General features: G+C 35.3%; 2 protein-coding genes across 2 annotated transcripts; both read left to right on the top strand.

Moving 5' to 3' along the window:
• Positions 1–1,052: 1,052 nt before the first annotated feature.
• Positions 1,053–4,107, top strand: LOC111882418 (uncharacterized). Its single transcript, XM_023878787.3, has 7 exons — positions 1,053–1,444; positions 1,798–1,877; positions 2,320–2,380; positions 2,715–2,772; positions 3,068–3,125; positions 3,513–3,585; positions 3,801–4,107. The coding sequence occupies exons 1-7, from the start codon at positions 1,139–1,141 to the stop codon at positions 3,891–3,893; spliced, it is 729 nt and encodes a 242-aa protein (XP_023734555.1). The 5' UTR covers positions 1,053–1,138; the 3' UTR covers positions 3,894–4,107.
• A 597-nt stretch (positions 4,108–4,704) lies between these two features.
• On the top strand, positions 4,705–5,782 carry LOC111882419 (sec-independent protein translocase protein TATA, chloroplastic). Its single transcript, XM_023878788.3, has 2 exons — positions 4,705–5,152; positions 5,539–5,782. The coding sequence occupies exons 1-2, from the start codon at positions 4,835–4,837 to the stop codon at positions 5,662–5,664; spliced, it is 444 nt and encodes a 147-aa protein (XP_023734556.1). The 5' UTR covers positions 4,705–4,834; the 3' UTR covers positions 5,665–5,782.
• The last annotated feature ends 18,402 nt before the right edge of the window (positions 5,783–24,184 follow it).

The following is a 24,184-nucleotide window of genomic DNA, read 5'->3' as shown; positions in this document are numbered from 1 at the left end:
TTAACCACATATATATATATATATATATATATATATATATATATATATATATATATATATATATATATATATATATATATATATATATATATATATATATATTAGAATCACATTGTACAATGACAACATAAGTTCAATGTGAATCAAACTAAACATCAATGTGACAATGCATGTCAATACTTATGTGAAAATGTTTATTAAAGTAGCAATTCTTTGTCAATTGAATATTTTTAACTATTACGATGTGGTTATTATTATTATTATTATTATTATTATTATTATTATTATTATCAAATAATACTTTAAGCACCATGGGTTTCCTAAAATAAGAAATAAAATATTCAGTACTTTAAATACTTGTTTATAAAAACTTGGCTATTCTCTAACTTGTTAAACTGGATATTTCGTGTCAGAAAATTCATCTACAAAAATATCCTCCTAACTTACAAAATAATCATTGATTTAATAAAAAAAGCAAAAATATCTTGAAACCAAATTACAAAAACGGTCCATAACTTACAAGAATAAATCTCTATTCAAAGTTATTTTTATAGGTATGATCCTATGAAACAATTACATAAATTGTCCCTTCTAATAACACATTTAGAGAAACAATTTATATGGTTCATAAAATTATAGACATGGTCTCTGCCTATTAATAAATTTACATAAATGGTCTAGGTATTTCAAAAATTATAGAAATGTTCCTTATTTTCATAAATTACAGAAATAATCCATGAGAAAAGCAAAATTACAGAATTTGTCTATATGTTTTACAAAACTATAGAAATGGTTCCTCTTTAATTTAAAATTTAAGGAAATGTTTACAATACAAGCGGAACATTAAAAAAATTGTATAAAAAATATAAGACTAATAACACGTTGTAAAGACATCCCACTAATTTTAAACAAAGGGAAAATACACTAAAATTAATTATGAAGCAAAATAAAAGAAGATATTGGTTATTCTAATTTTTTTTTTTTACAAAACCAGTGTTATTTTAAACAAAAGAAAAATACTAAAATTAATTACGAAGTTCATATTTTGTTTTAGGACGCAAGGGATCTTATCCTTTTTAATGGCCACTTCCAACGATGAACGATCCTTCCCTCTGATCCTCTCAAAACCCCAGTTTTCATGGCCAGATTTCTCTCTTTGACCTCACAATCACATCCCCCTAAACCTTCTTTAAACCCTTTTAATGGTATAACAAACACTATCTCTGAACATTCCTCTTCCAGAAGAGCATTTGCTTCAATTTGCACTGTATCATCCTTAATAGCGCTTGTTCAACCTCAAATTCTCGTAGCTCAAACTACTTCATCTTCTGCTACTAACACGATTCTTTCAGGCCTTACCAGCACTAAATCATGGTTTCGATTCTTCGGTAGTGGATTCGCCATCAGGATCCCGCCTGATTTTGAGGATATTATGGAGCCAGAGGTCAGATTTTGTTATCGTTTTCGTTAATTTTTTCTTTAGGCTTTCGTGATTATACTTGCAATGTACAATTAAAGCTTCTTTAATGTTTATGAGTTAGGTTGGGATTTTTAAACTAATCTGTGATATTAAGTTGGCGCTGCATCATATAGTTGTAATAATCACTTTTCATGGTGTTGGTATTTGTAGAGTTCTTCTTATATAAAGAATTAATAATTGTATTTAAGTAACTTTACTCTAACAGTTTGTAGTTTCAAATTTGGTTATTCAAAATTGATTATCTGATAGCTTCAGTTTTTCAAACTGCATCTTTTTCATGACATTAATGGTACTTTATTCCTGTTTTGTTTTCATAGGACTATAATGCTGGTTTATCTCTATATGGAGATAAAGCTAAACCAAAGACATTTGCAGCACGGTTTGCTACACCTGATGGGTAAAACTGTAATTTAAGTTTTATCTTTGTATTGTTTTGTGTTAATAGTTCATATGCTATCTACTTATCTTAAGCCCTGCTTCTTTTCCCCTATTACATCAAATGTTGTATGAATAGTAATTTTTATAACAGTTAGAACATAAAGCCTCAGTGTTCTTGACTTACTCTATTAACTTGTTTTTTCTGCATCCATTGTGTTATAAAACTCTCCCTCTTTGTATTGTTTCTTACACAACATATGAATACAAAAGCCTCTTTGATAACAAAATGGAATAAACTATTCATATCATATGTAAATACAATCTATAGTAGAAATAGATTGTAAAGTTATATGCCTAAGTAATATGTCTTTATTTGTTGTGAAATTGAGGTTTTGGTTTTCTACTAAATGTGAATGTTACCATATGATTATGCAGTCTCACTTGGTTAGCAATTAATACAGATCCGAAGTTTTAAGTGTTGTCATCCGCCCTTCTAATCAACTAAAGATCACATTTTTAGAGGTTTGTGAGACTTAAAAAGCTTTAGTGTTTAATAAAAAGTTTCATATCTTAGAGATGCAATGCAATGTTGGAATGTTAATGGTATAAAGCTGGATATCTGGATCCTTCCTTTTGCTACATTTGTTGAAGATCAAACCCATAGTTGGTTTGGTTTATAAGGAAATTCACACCATCCAACTTTATACCACTAAAATTCCATCATGAAATAGTATGGCTATTTCTGTCATTTGTTATAAATATAAGATTAAATTCTACTAATGCCTTGTACCTATTAGTCCCATGAAAATTGCAACAATATTCTTTTTTGAATGTTAGTTGATATATACTGTTTCAGGCCAAAGATGTTTCTGATTTTGGGACCTTGAAGGAAGCAAAAAAGATTTTTGTTCCAGGTAAATTTGAATTTTGAGCATAGATTAGAGGGGAAAATTTCAATTTGTTAATGTGAAAAATGGGTTAATTTGGGTTATATTAACGGGTCAAATACGTAAAAAATTCAAGAACCTATCAAATTAAGAAACGGGTAAAAAGTTGTTCATGACATAATCAAGTGTTTACAACTTTTTAAAAGAATTGGATCGTTATTTTAATAATAGCTTATGTGATACAAATGAAAATTATTAAAATTTTATATAAATTTTGCATCTTGTGATTTCTTATTTACAATTTTTCATTGGTTTTTGATAGGTGGGACAAGTTTATATTCAGCACGTGCCATAAAAATAAAGGAAGATGAAGGTTACAGGTTATATTTTGCATTTATATCATACTGTCCTTTCCCATTATACGGGGTACAAGAAAGGGTCACATGCAAGAAATAGCAACATACTTTTATTGATTTATTTATTATAGTATCCTATTTTCATTTCAAATTATTACAACATTATATTTTAAAAAGTTTATCCAGTTATAGCAAATCAATTTTCACTGTTATAATTTGGTAGAATTTTCAAAATATGTTGTAATAGAAATTGCGAAACATTTTTTCCTATTAGAATGTTGTAATAGAAAGAAACGAAAATAGAATGTTATAATACACAAATATATGAAAGTACGTTTACATTATTTGCATTTAACCTATAATAAAGTAATGAAAAAGTAATAAAACATGATTGATTTTGATTCTGTTCAGGTCGTATTATTTCTATGAATTTGGGAACGATGATCAGCGTGTTGCATTAGTAGCTGCAGTCAATAGTGGAAAAGTATGTTTACTTTATTACTTACACTCACCACTTTTTTTTTTTTTTTGTGCTGAATGCAAGAAATAGCAACCAACTTTTATTTACTTGTTTCATTTTTCTATTAAGGCACTGTACTTTGAAAAATATACCCAGTTAATAGCAGTGTACTTTCAAATTTTCTATTAGGAAAAATGTTCCCAATTATATCAATGAAAGTATGTTGCTATTTCTTGCAGACAATTATTGCTGCAGCAACTGCACCACAGTCAAAATGGGTGGATGAGGGCGTGAAGCTTCGTTCGGCTGCAGTTTCATTAACGGTTTTATGACAAAATGAAGATTTTGTTGAGGATGTTTATGAGAGTGTTGTAGATTTTTCAATCAAGAATCTCAAAAGATGTATAGAGATTAGTTTTTGAAAGGATAGGAAGAAAACAATCGTTAATGCCTCATTTTGGTTTATATTTTCTTGTAATTTTAAAAGAATTCATTACTTTTGGCTTGATAACCAAATGAAGTTATGTAATTATGTTTTTGGGGTGAGACTTTATTCTTTTACTTTAAATTTTTATTTCTCCAAAAAAAAGGTAGGTGGATGGATACATGTGATACAGTGTCCTTGTTTTAATGATAAAATTTGTTGAAGATAATTAAGTCTTTTTACATCTATCAAAATCAAAACAAAACAAACCCTCTTTCTGAGTTCAACTTAATGAAGGAAATGGGTGGAAATGCGAAGAAATGAACAGTTTTATTAAAAGAAGGAAGTAAAAGGAAATGAAATAATCATTTTTCCTCTTACATTTCCTTTCGATTTGGAAGAATTTAGAGAGAATGAATAAAATGTTTAATTTTTCTTATTTTTTTCCAACTCGGGAACATAAAATAATTCCTTTTTCTTTATTTTCTCTCCTTACTTTTTTTCTTATCTTTGCTAAAACTCGGGAACTAGGCTAAGATAGTCCGGATTAAAAAAAAATTAGGGACCAAAGTATGTAAATTATCCCAAACTGAAGGGACTATTAATGTAACTTACTATATTGAGACTTAAACAGATAAAACGAAAAACATATTTAAAACTATTGTTTCAATAAAAATTGTTTGGGATAATATTTTATAATTTCCTTACATTAAATGATCATGAATTTAATATTTTAATATGAAGATGCTCATCATCTACCTACCTCCTTTTCCCTCATTGTTTCAGCAGACTTAAAATTTCCTAGTTTCCTGTAAAATTTGATCCAACTACCACCAATTTTCTCCGAAAATGGCGATTTCATCCGCTGCTTCAAGTTTAACCTCACTCTACACGCCAACAACTCCACAACGTACACCATCAACCTCTCTATTTTCGTCATCGAATTCATCCTTCTTCACCACGACATTCAAACCCTTGAATCTCGTCCAACGACACAGATCCATTCCGGCCAACACCAAAAAAAGCGGTTTCTCTTGTAATTGTATGTTCGGACTTGGTATGCCCGAGCTGGTGGTTATCGCTGGCGTCGCCACCCTTGTTTTCGGCCCTAAGAAGCTGCCGGAGGTTGGTCGTAGCATCGGAAAAACCTTCAAGAGCTTCCAACAGGTTTGATTTCACTTTTTAATTCTTCGTTTGGTTAAGATAAGCTTCATGTTCATGCTATTTGATTCGATGGGCTCTCTCAGAACGCATAAATAAATATTTCAATCAATATGACTGCCATATGAAGTTCTACCTTCCTATCTTCAAGATGTAAATTATCTGTCGTTTTTGTTTTTAATAAAAAAAATTGGGTTTAAGAAACCTGATTTGAGCTGATATGTTTAGTGATAAAGAAGCTCGATCCAAAATCATACATCAAAGCTTAACGATAAAGTAGATCTATTTTGCAGGATATGAGTTTGCTGACATTAATTTTTTCAATCAATTTCCCCAAATGTGACGTGAACTTCTTAAATTATTTTTTTAATTATTTATCTCGACGTTTGCAGGCAGCAAAAGAGTTTGAAACAGAGCTGAAAAAGGAAAGTGAACCGATTGAAGAGTCGAGAACTGCTTTAAATGAGATCATTGAGCAGGAAAATGGAGACGCCAATAGCACGAAGGTGAGTTTGTAGAAAGCGTCTAGATTGTTGCATGTTATAGTCTGTTAGCTTATAAAGCAAAATTTAGTATTCCAATTCGACTTTTTGTAACATCTTTGGTCATCAAGATTCAAGAATAAACTTTACTATTTGTAGTGGCGTGAATTTATTTCAAGGTCTATAATTCAGGTGTAACTTATAAGTGATATACAAGGGTGTTTTGGATATGTATATCGAAAGTGATTATCTGATATTGAATAATCAGAATCGGACGATCCACTGTAATAAAACAAGCTATAAGAGATGTTAGAGATGATATTTGAATATATTTATTTTATTTGAATCCATGGTTTACAAAATTGACTTTGACAAAGCTTTTACCCCATCAATTGGAGTTTCTTTCACTCGGTGATTGAGCAAATGGCTTTCGGGGACAAACAGAGGAATTAGATAAAAGGATGTCTTTGTAGTGGGAGAGCTTCCATGGTGGTTTGTGGCTCTCCTACCAAGGAGTTAGAGATCAAGATTAGTAGAGGGGTTTGAAATCAGGGAAAATAGCAGCTAAAGACATTTTTTGAGGTTGAATTCCAAAAAATAGACAAAAAAAAATCGAATATCTGGGTATAGATATGGATTCCGCGGAGATGAGTTATGAGGGCTCCGCTGAATCCATTGTAGCTATGCGGAATGGAAAAATTGTAATTAAATCAGGGATGTTAACGAAAAAAAAAACCTCGATGAACAGTTCCGTAGAGGTGCCTCCGCGGACCTCGTTAGTAGCTCCTCAGAACTGTTCATCAATTTTTTTTTTTTTTTTTTTTTTTTTTTTTTTTTTTTTTTTTTTTTGTTGTTGTTGTTGTTGTTGCATTGATACCCCTATATAGGTTATAATTATTACAATCCTCCTCATTATACCAAAAGAGAGAATAATCAATAATCTCATTATAATCCTCCGATATCAACTCATTATACCAAAAGAGAGAATAATCAATAATCTCATTATAATCCTCCGATATCAATAAGTGATAAACCTCTTCATTGTATTATATTAGTTTTATAATTATTACAAAGAAAATAATAATAATAAGATATGTTGATTTAGTGGGACCAGAAGAAAAGAAGGAATAATCATCCGATCTTAATAAGATATCTCATTATAATCCTTCGATTTTAATATGGGTATTTATGAAAAAAAATCAAAAAAAAAAAACTTGATGAACAGTTATGCAGAGCTGCTAGCAAGGTCCGCAGAGGCACCTCCGCAGCACTGTTCATTGAGGTATTTTTTTTTGGCGTTAGTATCCCCGATTTAGTTACGATTTTGCCATTCCGCAGAGCTACAGTGGATTCCGTAGACCCTCATAGCTCATCTCCATGGAATCCATGTCTCTATCCGGAAATCAGATTTTTTTTATCTATTTTTTGGAATTCAACCCCAAAAAATATCTATAGCCGATATTTTCCCTTGGAATCGGACTATATATATATATATATATATATATATATATATATATATATATATATATATATATATATATCAGGGCTGATTCTATCTTTTGCAAAACTAAGCAAGGACTTAGGGTCTCTAATTCTAAAAGACCCCCAATTTTAAAGACAAATTGGAGCTTAACCCGATGGTAAAAGTGATGGTTTACCATGTTTAGAAATAAACATTGGTTATTCCATTATGGCAACTAATGTCAAGTCCATCGGAAGTCCTATCCAAAACACAAATACAAGTGACTATAATCGACATTGTGGAACCTTCTTCACTCGATGCTAATTATTAATGATAGCTATCATCTAAGATTAAGATTACAATTGTATTTAAATGCATTTTGAATGTGCTTATCCTTATCTAGTGGTAGGACTTTTGTTATATAAATACATATCGATGATTATTGTGAAAGACAGTGAATATCGATTATCTTTAGAGTGTGTTTTGTAAGGAGAAATGAAATTCAAGCAGATAATGAAAATGCAGAGAAAGATAATTAAGATGGAAAAAAAAGAAATAATTCTATTATTTGGTACAACAAATAATTCACTAGAGAAATATATATATATATATATATATATATATATATATATATATATATATATATATATATATATATATATATATATATATATATATATATATATATATATATATATATATATATATATATATATATATATATATATATATATATGGAAATCATTTATCTTGTTTAGTTATAGTAAGTTTTTTGAACAAGTTTATCATTTTCAAACAACTTTTTATTTACAATAATGACATTATAATTTACATATTAATTTATCACATTATGTAATTTTTATATTTTCTGAATTATTTTTTTACCAATAATTTTTTATATAGTCTTTAACACTTCTACAAATCATATGATTTTTATTCAATGTCAATCATGCTAACGTATATTACTCGTCTAAGGTAAGAACATATCTATTAAGAATTTGTTTAATAAAATCTCAAATACAATATTGACTTAAAAAAAGACATCCAAAAGCTTATCAATATATTCAAAACATCAAATTTTGAAACTTTTTGTTAAATATACAAATATATGATGTTTGTTGCAACAACATTGAATAAAGTTTACAATTTTCAAAACAACGACATTGGCTAAACATCACCAAATAAAGTCTATCCACTCGGGAAACAACAATTATCTAACAGAACAATATATATATATATATATATATATATATATATATATATATATATATATATATATATATATATATATATATATATATATATTCTTGTAAAACCTTCTTTTGATAAGTAATTTGCATCAAACTAGGCATACTTCAACAAGGTTAAGTTGGGCATGACAGAAGAATAATCCAACCAAAGTTAATTCATTTGTTCACAATCCCCACAAATTTTCAAATGTTTTTACAAAAATGTGTAGTTTTAGCCCAATAAACCGGATCAAATAAATTGAGATTGAGAGAATAGAGAAAGAGAACAGATGCGTTGAATACCAAATATGGTCTAGGAACTTACCTGATGGAAAAACCCAGAAGATGATGGAGGCCAAGTGGTATGGTGGTGGAGTCAACTATGTTGACGACGGCCAGGGACAATGGGAGGGTAAATAGAAGACTGAGAATATAAGAGCAACAATGGAAATTCATACGATCAAAAGCTAATATAATAACACAAATCCAAAATTTCACAGTAAGCTCTCATTAGAACTTGAGCAAGTTTATCCAGGCATTTCAACAAACATCTAACGAGCATGTTAAAGAATCATCTTTTGATAGTCAAATTGATACACAAACTCCATTGTAATGTAATCTCCAAAGTATAAGCAACAATATCTTAAATAAGTTAATATATGGAGATACAAAACAACAATGGGTGCTTACTTCATCATGCCCGTCAAAGTAGCAACGAGTTTCTTCAACTCACAAGTGTCATCTCGGTTACACTTCACACAGACCTTCTTCTCAAAACGATCAATGGACATCACCTTGATCATCATCATCATCATAGACCATTGATTCGCTCTTGCAAAATTAATTGGGTGTATCAAATCGTATCTACGAATTTGAAATTACCTGTGATTAAGATTTAGGTTTGTGAAATCAACCCACAAAACCGGGATAAATAAATTGACATAGAAAGTTGTCAAATCTCTATTGAACCGTGAAATCCAGAAGCAGTAGTGTGAAGAAACCGATTTCTTAGGGAGGAGGGAGTCAATCCCTCCCAACCCACTGAACCCATTGTCACATCAATTTTTGTCTCTCTTTTTTCTTCATCTTTCCTAACCTACAACACACGGAAATCCTATCTTTCTCAACCCAGTCAATAAAAAAAATACAAAACAACTAGGGTACAAGTTTTAAAACAAATGGTACAAGAGAAAATGAGAGAGGAAGAAAGTAGAGAGAGAGGATGAAGTGGGTTAGTGAAACCAATTAAACAACTCGTTGAAGAGGGAGTGGTACCGACGATAACTCTATTGCTAATTAAGTTTTTACCTTGATTGTCTTGTATTTTTTTTAATTAAATGGGTTGAAAAAGATAGGGTTTCCGTGTGTTGTGGGTTGGGAAAGATGAAGAAAAATAAAAAAGAAAAATTGATATGAAAGTGGGTTCAGTGGGTTGGGAGGGAATGACTCCCTCCCCCCTAAGGAGATTGAAGATAACAATGGACTAAAAATAAGGAGCACGCCCACACCTAGTGAGGTTCGAAGTCACGATCTGTACAACTCTACGTTTTTTCCTTGGTGGCCTTTTCTTTCCATTTCTTTATAAAAAAAGAGAAATGATTTGATGGAAAAAGAATTAAATTATTCCATTTCTCTTCCTTTTAAATGTTAACCAAACAAGAGAAGTGGAATACATTCCATGTCTCTGCTCTTAATCCTCCGTACCAAACACATCCTTATAATCCTTGTGAAAAGTAAGCCCTATGCATGCTTCAATCTTGTGTTTGGAATACATGTCATCAAAAATAATTTACAAAAGACAAAATGTCTCATGAAAGCATCTCCAATGACAAATTTTGTGAGATTAAATATTAACAAACAACTTTAGAAAATGTTTTTTTTTATCATTAAGAGTTAATTGTTTTTTATCAATATGATAGATCCTTGTTGAATCTATCGTATATCCCATGCATTGTAAAGCTCACACTAACATAAATTCTTGATAATATTCATAAAGATAATTTCTCACAATTCTAGAGGTGAGAGTCTCTCCAAAAGAAGAACAATGTTCTCTTACAAATTAATTCTTAGCTACCTAAACAATAACCCTTGAAGGGTATATATACTAGACATGACCAAGGAAAGATACTCCAAAAGGAGTGGTCCCTCAAACAAACAGACAAAGATAGTGCTCCTAACATAATAAAACAACAAATAACAATCATAATATCAAAAAGACCATTCTACCCCTAAAGCTCAATAGATAACGAAATCATCATATCATATCATATTATCATACTTACTATATTATAAAGGAAGCATTTTCCTTTCACCACATTCATTTGAAACTCCCATGTATTTTTCCTTTCACCACATTCATTTGAAACTCCCATGACTTTTCAATTTCTTTCTAATAATAATTATAAGTTGGTTAATAAGGTTAAATAAATAAACTAAATTTCAATTTTAAAATAATATAATTACTTCTACTTATAAAGTTATGTCTTAAACTTTTAACATATTATACTTAATTTATTAGATTTAAAATGTTGTATGTAAACCATTATCAGTTTAAAGCTACAACTTTTGAAGAGTTAGGACAAAATACTTAAATTATTAATTTAGATATAACATCTATATCTATATATCTATATCATCATATCATACTATATTATAAAGGAAGCATTTTTCCTTTCACCACATTCATTTGAAACTCCCATTTATTTTTACTTTCACCACATTCATTTGAAACTACCATGACTTTTCAATTTGAAACATCCAAAAAATACCAGCGAGATTTTTTTTTACAAAAAATAATTGATATAAAACCATAATCATCCATAGTCTATAAGAAAACCAAGTGTCATGTATCTTAAATCTCATAATAAGTACTGTGACAAAACATGTGACAAAATATCAGAGTCTCAATCAATCCCAAACTGAAGGCGGTGGTGTGTGTGTGTATCGTGCGATCATCTTGAGCTCTTCCCCTTGCTAGTGGAAGTACCTGAAACCAAAATTGAAAACTATAAGCATGAAGCCTAGTGAGCTTCCCTCCCCCAAATTACCACATACCATACAATAACTGATAAAACACATATTGGGCCTCCCCCACTACATCGAGACCTGCCCGACATCGTACCGAGGTCCGACATAATTTGGTCCCTGCCCCTACATCGGGCCCCGCCCGACATCGGACCGAAGCCCTGAACATATAACACATAACATAAACATGCATGAATCACAAAGACATTAAGCATACATAACTACTTCTCGGGATCACCCCAGAATACTACATAATTGGGCCGATATTGGTGCCTTAGACCCGATCCTACTAATAGGAAACCCACCTCGTATGACTGACTGCTGAAAAGTTGGGTGAGGGATCCCTGTCTGCTGCTCTGGCGACTCTCTGACTATAAATTTCATAAGGACACTTACTCAAAAACTGATAACTACTCTTAGGGTAAAATAGCCATTTTACCCTTGTTCAAAGTCAACATCATGGTTGACCAAATTCGCTGAGTCCGCTGTGTGACTCACCGAGTCCTAGAACTCAGAACCCTGAAATCGCGACTCGACTCGCCGAGTCACCCCATGACTTGTCGAGTTCCCTATTTGCTAACACCGGAACTTGTCGAACTGACTTGTCGAGTCATCCTTAGAACATCATCGGGGTTTCTTCATCGGACTCGCCGAGTTCCCTTATGAACTTGTCGAGTCCTTTGTAGATCTAACCTAATTAATTGGTTTAACCCTTCTACAGCTCCAAAATACAGATTTTGGTCATTTCTAAGGTCCATTTCTATAAAGTTGGAGACTCGATGGCTTTGCACACCTCAAATAGACCCAAACTCAAGTTATAGCAACCTACTTCCATAGATATGACCATGGCTTGGATGAAAACAGATTCAAGGCTCCTTTTATGACTCTAGAGGCTAAATAATATAGGAAAAAGGGATTGTTTTGCATACAACCCATAGAAACTAACTCATCCTTCTCAAAAGGGTCAAAAAGACCCAAAAATCAACATACAAAGAGATCTAAGCTATAGTTCACCAAGCTAAGAGTTTTTTACCTCATAAAGTTGCCAAAGATGAGTGTGTTCTTGGATCTTGTTCTCTTTCCCCAATTTTGTTAGCTTCATGATCTTGAAGCTACCTTCAATGGCACAAAACACACTCAAAAACTCAAGGGAGAGGTTCTCTAACGAACTAGGGTTTCTAGAGGAAAGGGAGGCTGATAAGGGATACCCAAGGGGGGGGGGTTAAGATGTTTAAATAGCGTGCAAAACGCCGAAAACAGGTTTTCCCTATGGCAGACCTACTCGTCGAGTCCATACTTGGACTCGCCGAGTAGACTCTTTAAATCCGCGACCTATCTAGCATCTACTCGACGAGTTAGGGATACCAACTCGTCGAGTAGCTCAAAATAAATACTTGAATAATAAAGAATAATTGCGTACCTGGAACGAGGCGTTACAATTCTCCCCCACTTGTCTTAGACTTCATCCTCGAAGTCTCGTGCGTCTGAAAACAACTCTGGGTAGTGCTCCCTCATTTCCTCCTTGGGCTCCCACGTCCACTCCGAACCCTTGCGGTGCTGCCACTGCACCTTCACTAGCTCGATCCTTTTGTTCCTCAGCTCCTTCGTCTTGCGATCCAGAATCGCCACCGGTCTCTCTATGTAAATCATGTTGTCATCAACCTAAATATCCTCTAAGGGTACCACTGCTGAATCATCCACCAAGCACTTTCGCAGCTGGGAAACGTGGAAAGTGTTGTTGATCTGGCTGAGCTCTGCTGGAAGGTCTAACCAGTAAGCAACTCAGCCCACCCGGGCTAAAACCCTAAACAGACCAATGAACCTGGGGCCTAGCTTGCCCCATTTTCGGAACTGATAACACCCTTCCAGTGTGACACTTTTTGGAGTTCCATATCGCCTACCTGAAACTCCAAGTTCGAACGCCGCTTGTCGGCGTAACTCTTTTGCCGACTCTGAGCAGTCTGAAGCCTGCTTCGGACTTGCTGGATCCGCTCTGTGGTCTTGAGTACCACTTCCGTACTCCCCATGACCCTCTGACCGACCTCACCCCAATAGATTGGGGTCCTACATTTCCTCCCATAGAGCATCTCGAAGGGAGGTCGGTCTATGCTGACATGGTAACCGTTGTTATACGAAAATTCCGTTAACGTAAGATACGTATCCCAACTGCCACCAAAATCTAATACGCAAGCGCATAACATGTCCTCGAGAGTCTGAATCGTACTCTCGCTCTGCCCGTCCGTCTGGGGGTGGAAAGTGGTGCTGAAGTGGAGACGAGTACCCATCTCCTTGTGAAACCATTTCCAAAATCTGGAAGTGAAACAAACATCTCGGTCTAACACCACCGAGACAGGCACTCCATGATGAGCCACTATCTCTCGCACATAAATCTCGGCCAACTTCTCGGCCGATATGCTCTCCTGGATCGGTATGAAATAAGCGCTCTTGGTCAACCGATCCATGATGACCCATATCGAATCGACCCCACGTACGGTCCAGGGAGGCTTAGTAATGAAATCCATGGTGATATCCTCTCATTTCCACATGGGAATGTCTAACGGCTGCATCTTGTCGTGAGGCCTCTGGTGCTCTGCCTTGACCTTTCTGTAGGTCAGGCATCTCTCCACGTACCAAGCTACGCCCCGCTTCATGCAGGGCCAACAATAATCGGGTCGAAGATCTCTGTACATCTTCGTCGCTCCTGGATGGATGGAGAACTTGGACTTGTGGGCCTTATCCATTAATACATGCCGGACTCCGCCCCAGTATGGCACCCATACCCTCCCATGTAGGGTCAACAACCCCCGACTGTCATAATCAAACGAGGCCACTCGGCCCACAATCCTCTCACACTTATGGTGCTCCTCCTTCAGGCCCTCCACCTGCGCCTCTCAGATCTGCTCCAGTAATGGAGTAATCACTGTCATCCTCGGACGAATGTCTCAGATCGGGGTCGCTACCGCCTTGCGGCTCAGGGCATCAGCCACTACGTTGGCCTTGCCCGGGTGGTAAAGGATCTCACAATCATAATCCTTCACCACGTCTAACCACCAACGCTGCCTCATGTTCAGATTTGGCTGATCCATGAGGTACCTCAAACTCTTATGGTTTGTGTAAATGGTATACCGGACCCCGTAGAGGTAATGCCACCAAATCTTGAAGGCGAACACTACAACCCCCAGCTCCAAATCATGTGTCGGATAGTTAGCCTCATGAGGCTTCAGCTACCTCGAAGCGTAAGCTATTTCATGACCTCATTGCATCAATATTGCTCCCATACCTGTGATCGAAGCGTCACCGTAGACTACGAAGTCATCTACTCCCTCTGGCAGGGTGAGAATCGACGCCTCACACAATCATTGTTTAAGCGTCTCAAAGGCCGTATGCTGCTCAGAACCCCAATGAAAAACCACCGACTTCTTGGTCATTCGGGTCAACGAAACTGCTATCTTGGAGAAGTCTTGGATAAATCTCCTGTAATACCCTGCCAGACCTAGGAAGCTTCGAATCTCAAATGGAGACCTCAGAATCTCCCACTGCATCACGACCTTTATCTTGGCCAGATCTACCAAAGTACCCTTCTGGTTGATGAGATGCCCAAGAAACTGCACCTCGCGCAACTAGAACTCACACTTGGAGAATTTCGCAAAAAGTATCTCCCTCCTCAATGTCTCCATCACGTCTCTCAGGTGCTCCTCATGCTGCTCTTGAGTCTTGGGGTAAACCAAGATGTTGTCAATGAATACTATTACAGACCGATCCAACATCAGTCTGCACACGCGGTTCATGAGGTCCATGAACGCGGCTGGAACATTGGTGAGTACAAACAACATCACCACAAACTCATAATGACCATAGCGAGTCCTAAAAGCTGTCTTCTGAACATCATCATCCCTGACCCGTATCTGGTGATATCCAGACCGTAGATCAATCTTGGAGAACCAAGATGCTCCCTGAAGCTGATCGAACAAATCATCTATCCTCGGGAGTAGGTAACGGTTCTTCACTGTTACTTTGTTCAGCTCCCGGTAGTCTATGCACATGCGATGCGACCTGTCCTTCTTCTTCACAAACAGGATCGGGGCTCCCCATGGTGAACTGCTCGGCCTGATAAAACCCTTGTCTAGTAGCTCCTGCATCTCGGGAGGAGCCAACCGATATGGTGCCTTGGCTATCGGAGCCGCACCAGGGACCAAGTCAATCTGGAACTCAACCTGTCTCTCCGGAGGTATTCCAAGAAAGTCTTCCAGGAATACGTCCGGGTACTCTCGCACTACTGATACATCAATAACTGTTGCCTTACCCTTATCTCGGGTATCCATGACATACACGACGTATCCGGCGCAACCCTGTTGAAGGTGGCGCCTTGTCCTCGCTGCTGAACAAAGAATCGGTCCGCGCTGTGGCCTCTCACCTTGTATCACTAACTCTCCGCCACTAGGAGTACATACCCCCACTAGCTGCTGCTCGTAGACGATCACTGCCCCGTTGGGACACAACCAGTCCATACCCACTATAACCTTATTCCCTCGCAGGGGAATAGGGACCAAGTCCACTGGAAACTGCTCATCAAATAACCGAAGCATACATCCTCTATGAACCCTCGCAACCCTGATGGTCCTATCATCCGCTATCTCTACGTTGAGTGGGAAATCCAGCTCCCCCAGAGCTCTACTAAACCGCTTGCTAAGTGCGAGCGACACAAAAGATCGGGTAGCCACCGAATCAAACAATACCATAGCTGATATATCGTTCACTAAGAACGACCCTCTAAATAAACACCAAAACATGAGTAATAATAAAAAATAATAAAGAGATAATGGAGAAGATACATACCTGTATCCACGTTAGGATTCGCTCGTGCCTCCTCTGCTGTCAATTGGAAGGCTCTGCTCTTCGCCACCGACGCCTCAGCCCAGCCCTGACGGCCGTCTGTAATCCTCAAAGTGGTAGGAGCGGGTGCCACCACCTGTCCTATTGATTCTAAACTCGGACAATGGGACTTCTTGTGTCCCCTCTGATTGCAATGAAAGCAAATCAGATCAGATGCCGCAGTGGTGGTGGTGGTAGCTGTACAATCCCTACTCATATGCCCAGTTCGGCCGCACTTGAAACAGCCGGAACTCCCTGCCTTGGACACCCCATCATGCAACTTGTCGCATTTGCCACAACGATAGTGGCTCTGTGGTCCCCTAGACCTGTAATCAGACACCCTTGGCTTTTTGCCCGAACCTACTGCACCAGACGCCATCTCTGGCTTCCTTTTTCTCTCCATCTCTAGATCAATCTCTCTCTCACGAGCCCTCACTATCATATCCTCTAGCGTCTTGCAGCTGGACCGGCTCACAAACTGTCTGATATCGCTCCTCAACATCTCATGACATCGGGCCTTTTTCATCTCCTTGTCTGCCACATACTGTGGGACGAGAAGGGCCCTATCCCTAAACTTGGCGGTAATCTCCGCCACTGTCTCTGTCGTCTGCTGGAGATCCTGGAACTCCCTAGCAAGCTGGTGCGTCTCAATAACAGGTGCAAACTCAGCCCTGAACCTGGTCGTGAAGTCACTCCAGGTCATTGTATCCAATACTGCGTCATCACCAATGGCTCGACTAACCTCCCCCCACCAATCTCATGCCCTGTCCTTTAGAAGACAGGACGCTAATCTGACCTTGTCCCCCTCGGGACATCTGCTGGTGCGGAATGCGTTGACGACATCCACCAACCACCTAGTACTAGCAATGGGCTCCCAAGCCCCATGATAGTTGGGAGCTCCACATGCTCTGAACTCTCGGAAAGTGAGTGTGCGCAACCCCATCATGGCCGCCATCTCAGTACGAAAAACACTAAACCTCTCTTCCATAAGCTCCATAATACCCTCTTTGACCATACCAAAGATCACAGGAGTCTGCTCAAGTATGTTGCGTGTAATCTCCAAGAAGATGAACTCCCTGGTCTGCTCATCTAACAACCCAACTCTAGAACCTGAGCCCAATCCCTCCCCGACACTTGAATTGTCATCTGCTGGTCTAGGGTGTAAAACCACCATTCTGAAAACACATCATAACAAACATCAGAATACTATCATAACTCGAGGGATCGTATACACTACAAGTTTCCTGGTCTTATCTCAGCCTTCCTTGATTTGAGTACGGATCCTCTGCTTTCAGTAGTACGGGCCCATACTACCTTCCACATCTATCCGTACTTTCCTCAAGAACTGCCTCGACTCCACCAAGTCCCTTCTATTACTACAACTGATCTCATACTAAACTTTTCCTAGGCTTGCCCTAGGGTAATCACCAACTCACCCTCCGCTATCAGCTGCATAAGAAATCCTACTACCTCCCCTTAACTAGTTCGTGAATACTATTACATATCACTAAGGCTAGATAATTCTTCGAATGAGAGATCCTACCCTACAACGGTTAGACTCAAACAAGAGCCACGCAATAGAGCTAGACCTAACCTTCTGAAATTATTTAATCCTCGCAATATGTAACGTAACATATTCATCTACTAGTTAGTAAAAGATAACTAAGACTCCTAAAAGCACGAAGCAAGCAACATTCGAGCATTGAGTACACATAACCAAGCATATACTATTCTGACTATCATACTGTCTGATCTGTACTAGCATGCATTTTTAACAAAACTAATACACATATAACAGGCACAAAAGGCATCTTCCTAGATCCTTAGTCCTAATCTAGCATGCTGTTCTCATAAAGCTGAAAAACATAATATAACATAAATTTGTATGGGTAATTTTGGAGTACTTACTTGAGCTCGGCTGATCACATAAGGCATCTACCACACCCCTATTCTTTTTTCAAGATTCTTTTCTATTTTTTTTTATTTTTCAAATTCTTTTTGTAAAAATGATTTTCTTTTGAAAACTTTTATACCATTTCCTAAGTTTGAGTTCAGACACACTCGAAAGTATGCCCGAATCACTCAAACCAAGGCTCTGATACCAACTTGAAACATCCAAAAAATACCAACCATAATTTTTTTTTTATAATTAATATAAAACCATTATCATCCATAGTCTATAAGACAACCAAGTTTCATGTATCTCAAATCTCATAATAAGTACTGTGACAAAATATCAGAGTCTCAATCAATCCCAGGCTAAAGGCGGTGCTGTGTGTATGTCGTGCGATCATCCCGAGCTATTCCCCTTACTAGTGGAAGTACCAGAAACTAAAACTGAAAACTATAAGCACGAAACCTAGTGTGATCTCCCCCAAATTACCACATACCATACAATAACTGATAAAACACATATTGGTCCCCGCCCGACATCGGACCGAAGGCCAGAACATATAACACATAACATAAACATTCATGAATCATAGAGACATCAGGCATACATAACTACTTATTGGGATCGCCCTAAAATACTACATAATTGGGCCGACATTGGTGCCTTAGACCCGATGCTACTGAAAGGAAACCCACCTCGTATGACTGACTGCTGAAAAGTTGGGTGAGAGATCCCTGTCTGCTGCTCCGACGACTCTCTGACTATAAATTTCATAAGGACACTTACTCAAAAACTGATAACTACTCTTAGGGTAAAATAACCATTTTACCCTTGGTCAAAGTCAACATCCTGGTTGAACAAACTCGCCGAGTCCCCTGTGTGACTCGCTAAGTCCAAGAACTCAGAACCTTGAAATCGCGACTTGACTCGCTGAGTCACCCCATGACTCGCCGAGTTCCCTATTTGCTAACATCGAGACTTGTCAAACTGACTCTTCGAGTCGTCCTCAGACTCGTCGAGTCCTAGCATAATCAGATAAGGGACGAGATCCTCCTACTCGTCGAGTTCCTTAATCGACTCGCCGAGCCCTATGAACATCATCAGACTCTCCGAGTTCCCTTATGAACTCGTCGAGTCCCTTGCAGATCTAACCTAGTTAATTGGTTTCACCCTTCTACAGCTCCAAAATACAGACCTGGTTCGTTTCTAAGGTCCACTTCTATAAAGTTGGAGACTTGATGGCTTTGCACACCTCAAATAGACCCAAACTCAAGTTATAACAATCTACTTCCATAAATATGACCATCGCTTGGATGAAAACGGATTCAAGGCTCCTTTTATGACTCTAGAGGCTAAATACTATAGGAAAAAGGGATTGCTTTGCATACAACCCATAGAAATTAAGTCATCCTTCTCAAAAGGGTCAAAAAGACCCAAAAATCAACATACAAAGAGATCTAAGCTATAGTTCACCAAGCCAAGAGATTTTTACCTCATAAAGCTACCAAAGATGAGTGTGTTCCTAGATCTTATTCTCTTTCCCCAAGCTTGTTAGCTCCAAGCTCTTGCTGCTACCTTCAATGGCATAAAACACACTCAAAAACTCAAAGGAGAGGCTCTCTAACGAACTAGGGTTTCTGGAGGACAGGGAGGCTGATAAGGGAGGCCCCAAGGGGGGGGGGTTAAGATGTTTAAATAGGGTGCAAAACCCCGAAAATAGGGTTTCCCTCTGGCAGACTTACTCGTCGAGTCCATGCTTGGACTCGCCGAGTAGACTCTTTAAATCCGCGACCTATCTAGCATGTACTCGGCGAATTAGGGCTACCAACTCGTCGAGTAGCTCAAAATAAATACTTGAATAATAAAGAATAATTACGTACCAGGAACAGGGCGTTACACAATTTCTTTCTAATAATAATTATATGTTGGTTAATAAGGTTAAATAAATATCAAACCTAAAGTGTAATAATATATAAACTAAGGGGGTGTTTGGCTTAGCTTTTCAAACCCCAAAAATCCTTTTTGGAAAAGTTACAAAAAATCAGGATTTCCTGACTTTTCCAAAAAGTTCCTTTTCCTTGTGTAAAAAACTTCAAAAATGACTTTTAAAACTAGTTTGCCAAACATTTTTTGTTTTTTTTTTCTTTTCTAAAAAGGACTTTTGGCTGTGAAAAGCTAAGCCAAACACCCCCTAAATTTCAATATTAAAATAATATCTTTAATTCTACTTATTAAGTGATTTTTTTTTAACTTTTAACATATTTTACTTAATTTATTAGTTTTCATATATTATTGGATGTAAACCATTGTCATTTCAAAGATATATTTTTGGAACAATTTGTGTAAAATACTTAAATTATTAATTTGTATATAACATTACCAGGTCAACTTAAATATAAATTTTAGTTTAACTTAAACAACCCAAAGAATATTTTGTAAATAGTTAAAAGTGATTAATTGTAGTGTTTTTCTAATAATGATTATGAGTTGGTTAATAAGGTTAAATAAATATCAAACCTAAAGTGTAATCATAAATATACTAAAATTCAAATTTAAAATAATATCTTTACTTCTACTTATAAAGTTATGTCTTTAACTTTTAACATATTATACTTAATTTATTAGATTTAATATGTTGTTGTATGTAAACCGTTATCAGTTTAAAGCTACAACTTTTGAACAGTTTGGACAAAATACTTAATTTGTTATTTTAAATATAACATTACGATGTCAACTTAAATATAAATTTCAGTTCCACTTAAAAAACCAAAGAATACTTTGTAAATAGTTAGAAGTGATAAATTGTAGTGATAAATGCAAAAACTAAACTGTAATCTCAATTTAACTAAAATATTTCCTAAATATATTTTTATAATCGTTAAAAGTTTTCAAATAAATAGCTTAAAATAACTTATAATAACAATAGTTAAAAATAACTCTATATAAAGGATTATATTGTTACGTTTAAATCGAAAAACAATGTTTGATGTTTTGAATAATCATAATGATAACAATTAAAATATTAAGCAAATAAATTTTATAAAAATAATTAACAATAACAACAACAAATAACATTAAACCATATATTATATTTAATTTTATTTGTGTGTGACTCGCGGGTAGAAGTCATTCAAACGATTGAGATTATGTAGTTATAATATATGTATATATTATAATATAATTCAAAATAATCAATACATTATATTAATTTAGTATACGAATTATTATATCAAATTTAACAACAACATTATTGATATATTAAAAAATATATATATCTGTAAAGAATTCAACTATATAGGTGTTTCTGCGCAACGCGCGAACATTCGACTAGTAATTCTAATAAAGCAAATCAAATAAAAGCACTATAGGATTAGTTGGGGCTTATCACAATAATACCGGTCACTTTTATTCGACTAAATACTTTTTTTTAAGTTTCATTTTTTGCAATTAAGCAAACATTAATGCTCAATTTACTCACATTAACCTTCAAAGCTTTATTATTTTTTGACTAATTGTTTTTTTAATCGACAATATTGAATATTAAATTCGTAACAGTCATGATATTTTTTCATATTTTGTAACTATATACGTAGTGTTGTATGCGAAGATAAAAGCAAAATTTATGCTTCAGATTTAATAGTATTTATTTTAATTTGTGTATTGTAATATATTGATTTTTAGTTGACAAATATGGGGCTAAATCAATTTAAAAAAAACATTTAAAATGGTCAATGATCGTAAAATGTTTAAATTAATATCATTTTGTTTGATAAAATTATTCAAAAAAATGATATACAAATCAAAAATCTATTCATGCAGTTGATGGCAGGAGATTCTTTAAGCTCCATGGCTTTTGACACAAAGTTATAACTTATTAATATTTACTAAAACTTTTGCTTTACTTTAACACTATAACATGTTTTCATGCTTTCATGTTATTATGGAATGTAATGCAGTGCATGGTTCAATCAAGCAGACACTGTGAAATGTCATTTTGCATTCTGAATCATCTTAGTTCTCTAGCACCATAGTGAGTAGAACAAACCAACTCACCATGAACATATCTATTATGTCTAATTGGCCTTATCCATTTATAAAATATTTATGTATGCATAATCCATGTATGTATGAAAGAAAAGGTAAGGGGAAATGTGTTCACGGCTTGGGCCAAACCTGTCCCATGGCATATCACTGGCATATCACGTGGGACCAACCGTGGAACACTAATGATATTTTGGGTGTAAATGGTTTGAAACTTGAATTTTTTTGTAGGAATATAGGCCTCAATCGTCATGCTCCCATCATGGGGGCTATGTATATATGTATGAGTATGGGGGTTATGTATATACATATGAGTGCAGGGAGTTTGTTGATTTTGAATGTCTTATACAAAAAATAAATATTGGCCCATACAGTTTGAGATTAGTAATAGATTAATGGCATATAAGAATGTATAGGGACACTGTAGAGATAGATTAGCGACACATTATTGATGGAATAGCGATGAATTAAAATATTGGGGACCTCATGACACGTGCACAATAGCGATGAATTAAAATATTGGGGACCTCATGACACGTGCATACATGCAGACTAGACCGTATTTTTGGACTCTCTGGCCGGTTATTGGTTCTAGGATTTGAGCAAAACCGGTTTGGTCCGGCCGGTTCCGGGTAAAAACCGGTTTTGGACCGGCTTATTTAAAAAAAATGTATTTTGTGAAGTTCTTTATATAAACATATATCATTTTTAAGTCAGATTGACATGTGGTTTTTTCCAACATGCAATTTAGAGCTTGTAAATGATTTTAGACTATAATTTTGTTGTTTTTGGTGTTATATTCGATGAGTTATAATTCTTTAAAGATGAGATATCAAAGCTGATTTCAGCTTTTCAACAAGAAATTTAAACTTTTGTAATTTGTAAAATTCTTTAAACAAACATATCTCATTTGTTTTAAGTCGGATTGATATGCGATTTTTTCCAACGTCTAATTTAGAGTTTGTAGATGAGTTTAAACTATAATTTTGTTTTATTCGATGTGTTACAATCCTTCAAAGATAAGATATCAAAGCTAAAATATTTTAACTTTTCAGCAGAAAATTTAAACTTTTGTATTCTGTAAAATTCTTTAAACATGCATATCTCATTTGTTTTAAGTCGGATTGACATGTGGTTTTTTCCAACATGTAATTTAGAGTTTGTAGATGAGTTTAGACTATAATTTTATTGTTTTTGGTTTTATATTCAGTAAGTTACAAACTTATAATCCTTCAAACAAATAGTATAAAGTATAAACAACCAAAGTTTGATCGGTCCAAATAGCACAAGAAACGGAAACATATTTATTTTTACAAGTTGTACAGTATCAAACCTAAAATAGTATTCATTTTAAAGAGTTGTAACGTATCAAACCCAACAACATATTCGTTTTAACGAGTTGTATCGAACCTAAAAACGCGTTTTAACAAGTTGTACCGGTCCAAACGGGTTTAAGAACCGGAGAACCCGGGCCCAGGAAGTCTCATCCGGTCCGGTCTATAGTCCACAATATTCTACGAAACCCGTACGGTCCAAGAGCCAATCCGATCAAAATGTTCACCCTATTATGTGGTTATACATCTGATTCATGTTGAATGTTTGTATGAATGTATATGTATGTTTCTTTTATAATTTTCAATCTTATTTTCGTAAGAGAAATTAAATATTCTTTTATCTTTTGTTCCTATAAATCCTCATATCCATTTAAATAATGACATGTGTCATATTAGTATCATAAAATATTTTTAAATTTCATTAAATGAGCATTAAATATTACAATATCACCATTTAATCGGGTAGAATGAAATCTCTATACTAATAAAAGAGTAGCTCTTTTGCCATGTGTCACCATATTAGACATTTTAATTAATGTGTTGCCACTTGTCAATCTATTGATTTTGCATTTTAAATTTATTAGACCTCCTCATTAATGTGATTCTATTTTAAATTTTAAATTATTGTTTTCATTAACTCACAAATAAAAAATATTTAATATATATTAAAAATTAATTTTATATATTTATTTGAATCAAT

This window comes from Lactuca sativa, chromosome 8 (genome assembly GCF_002870075.4).
Source record: "Lactuca sativa cultivar Salinas chromosome 8, Lsat_Salinas_v11, whole genome shotgun sequence".
In the NCBI taxonomy this organism is placed as follows: Eukaryota; Viridiplantae; Streptophyta; class Magnoliopsida; order Asterales; family Asteraceae; genus Lactuca; species Lactuca sativa.
The sequence above is the reverse complement of the archived record's forward strand: the minus strand, read 5'-3'. Positions and strand labels throughout refer to the sequence as shown.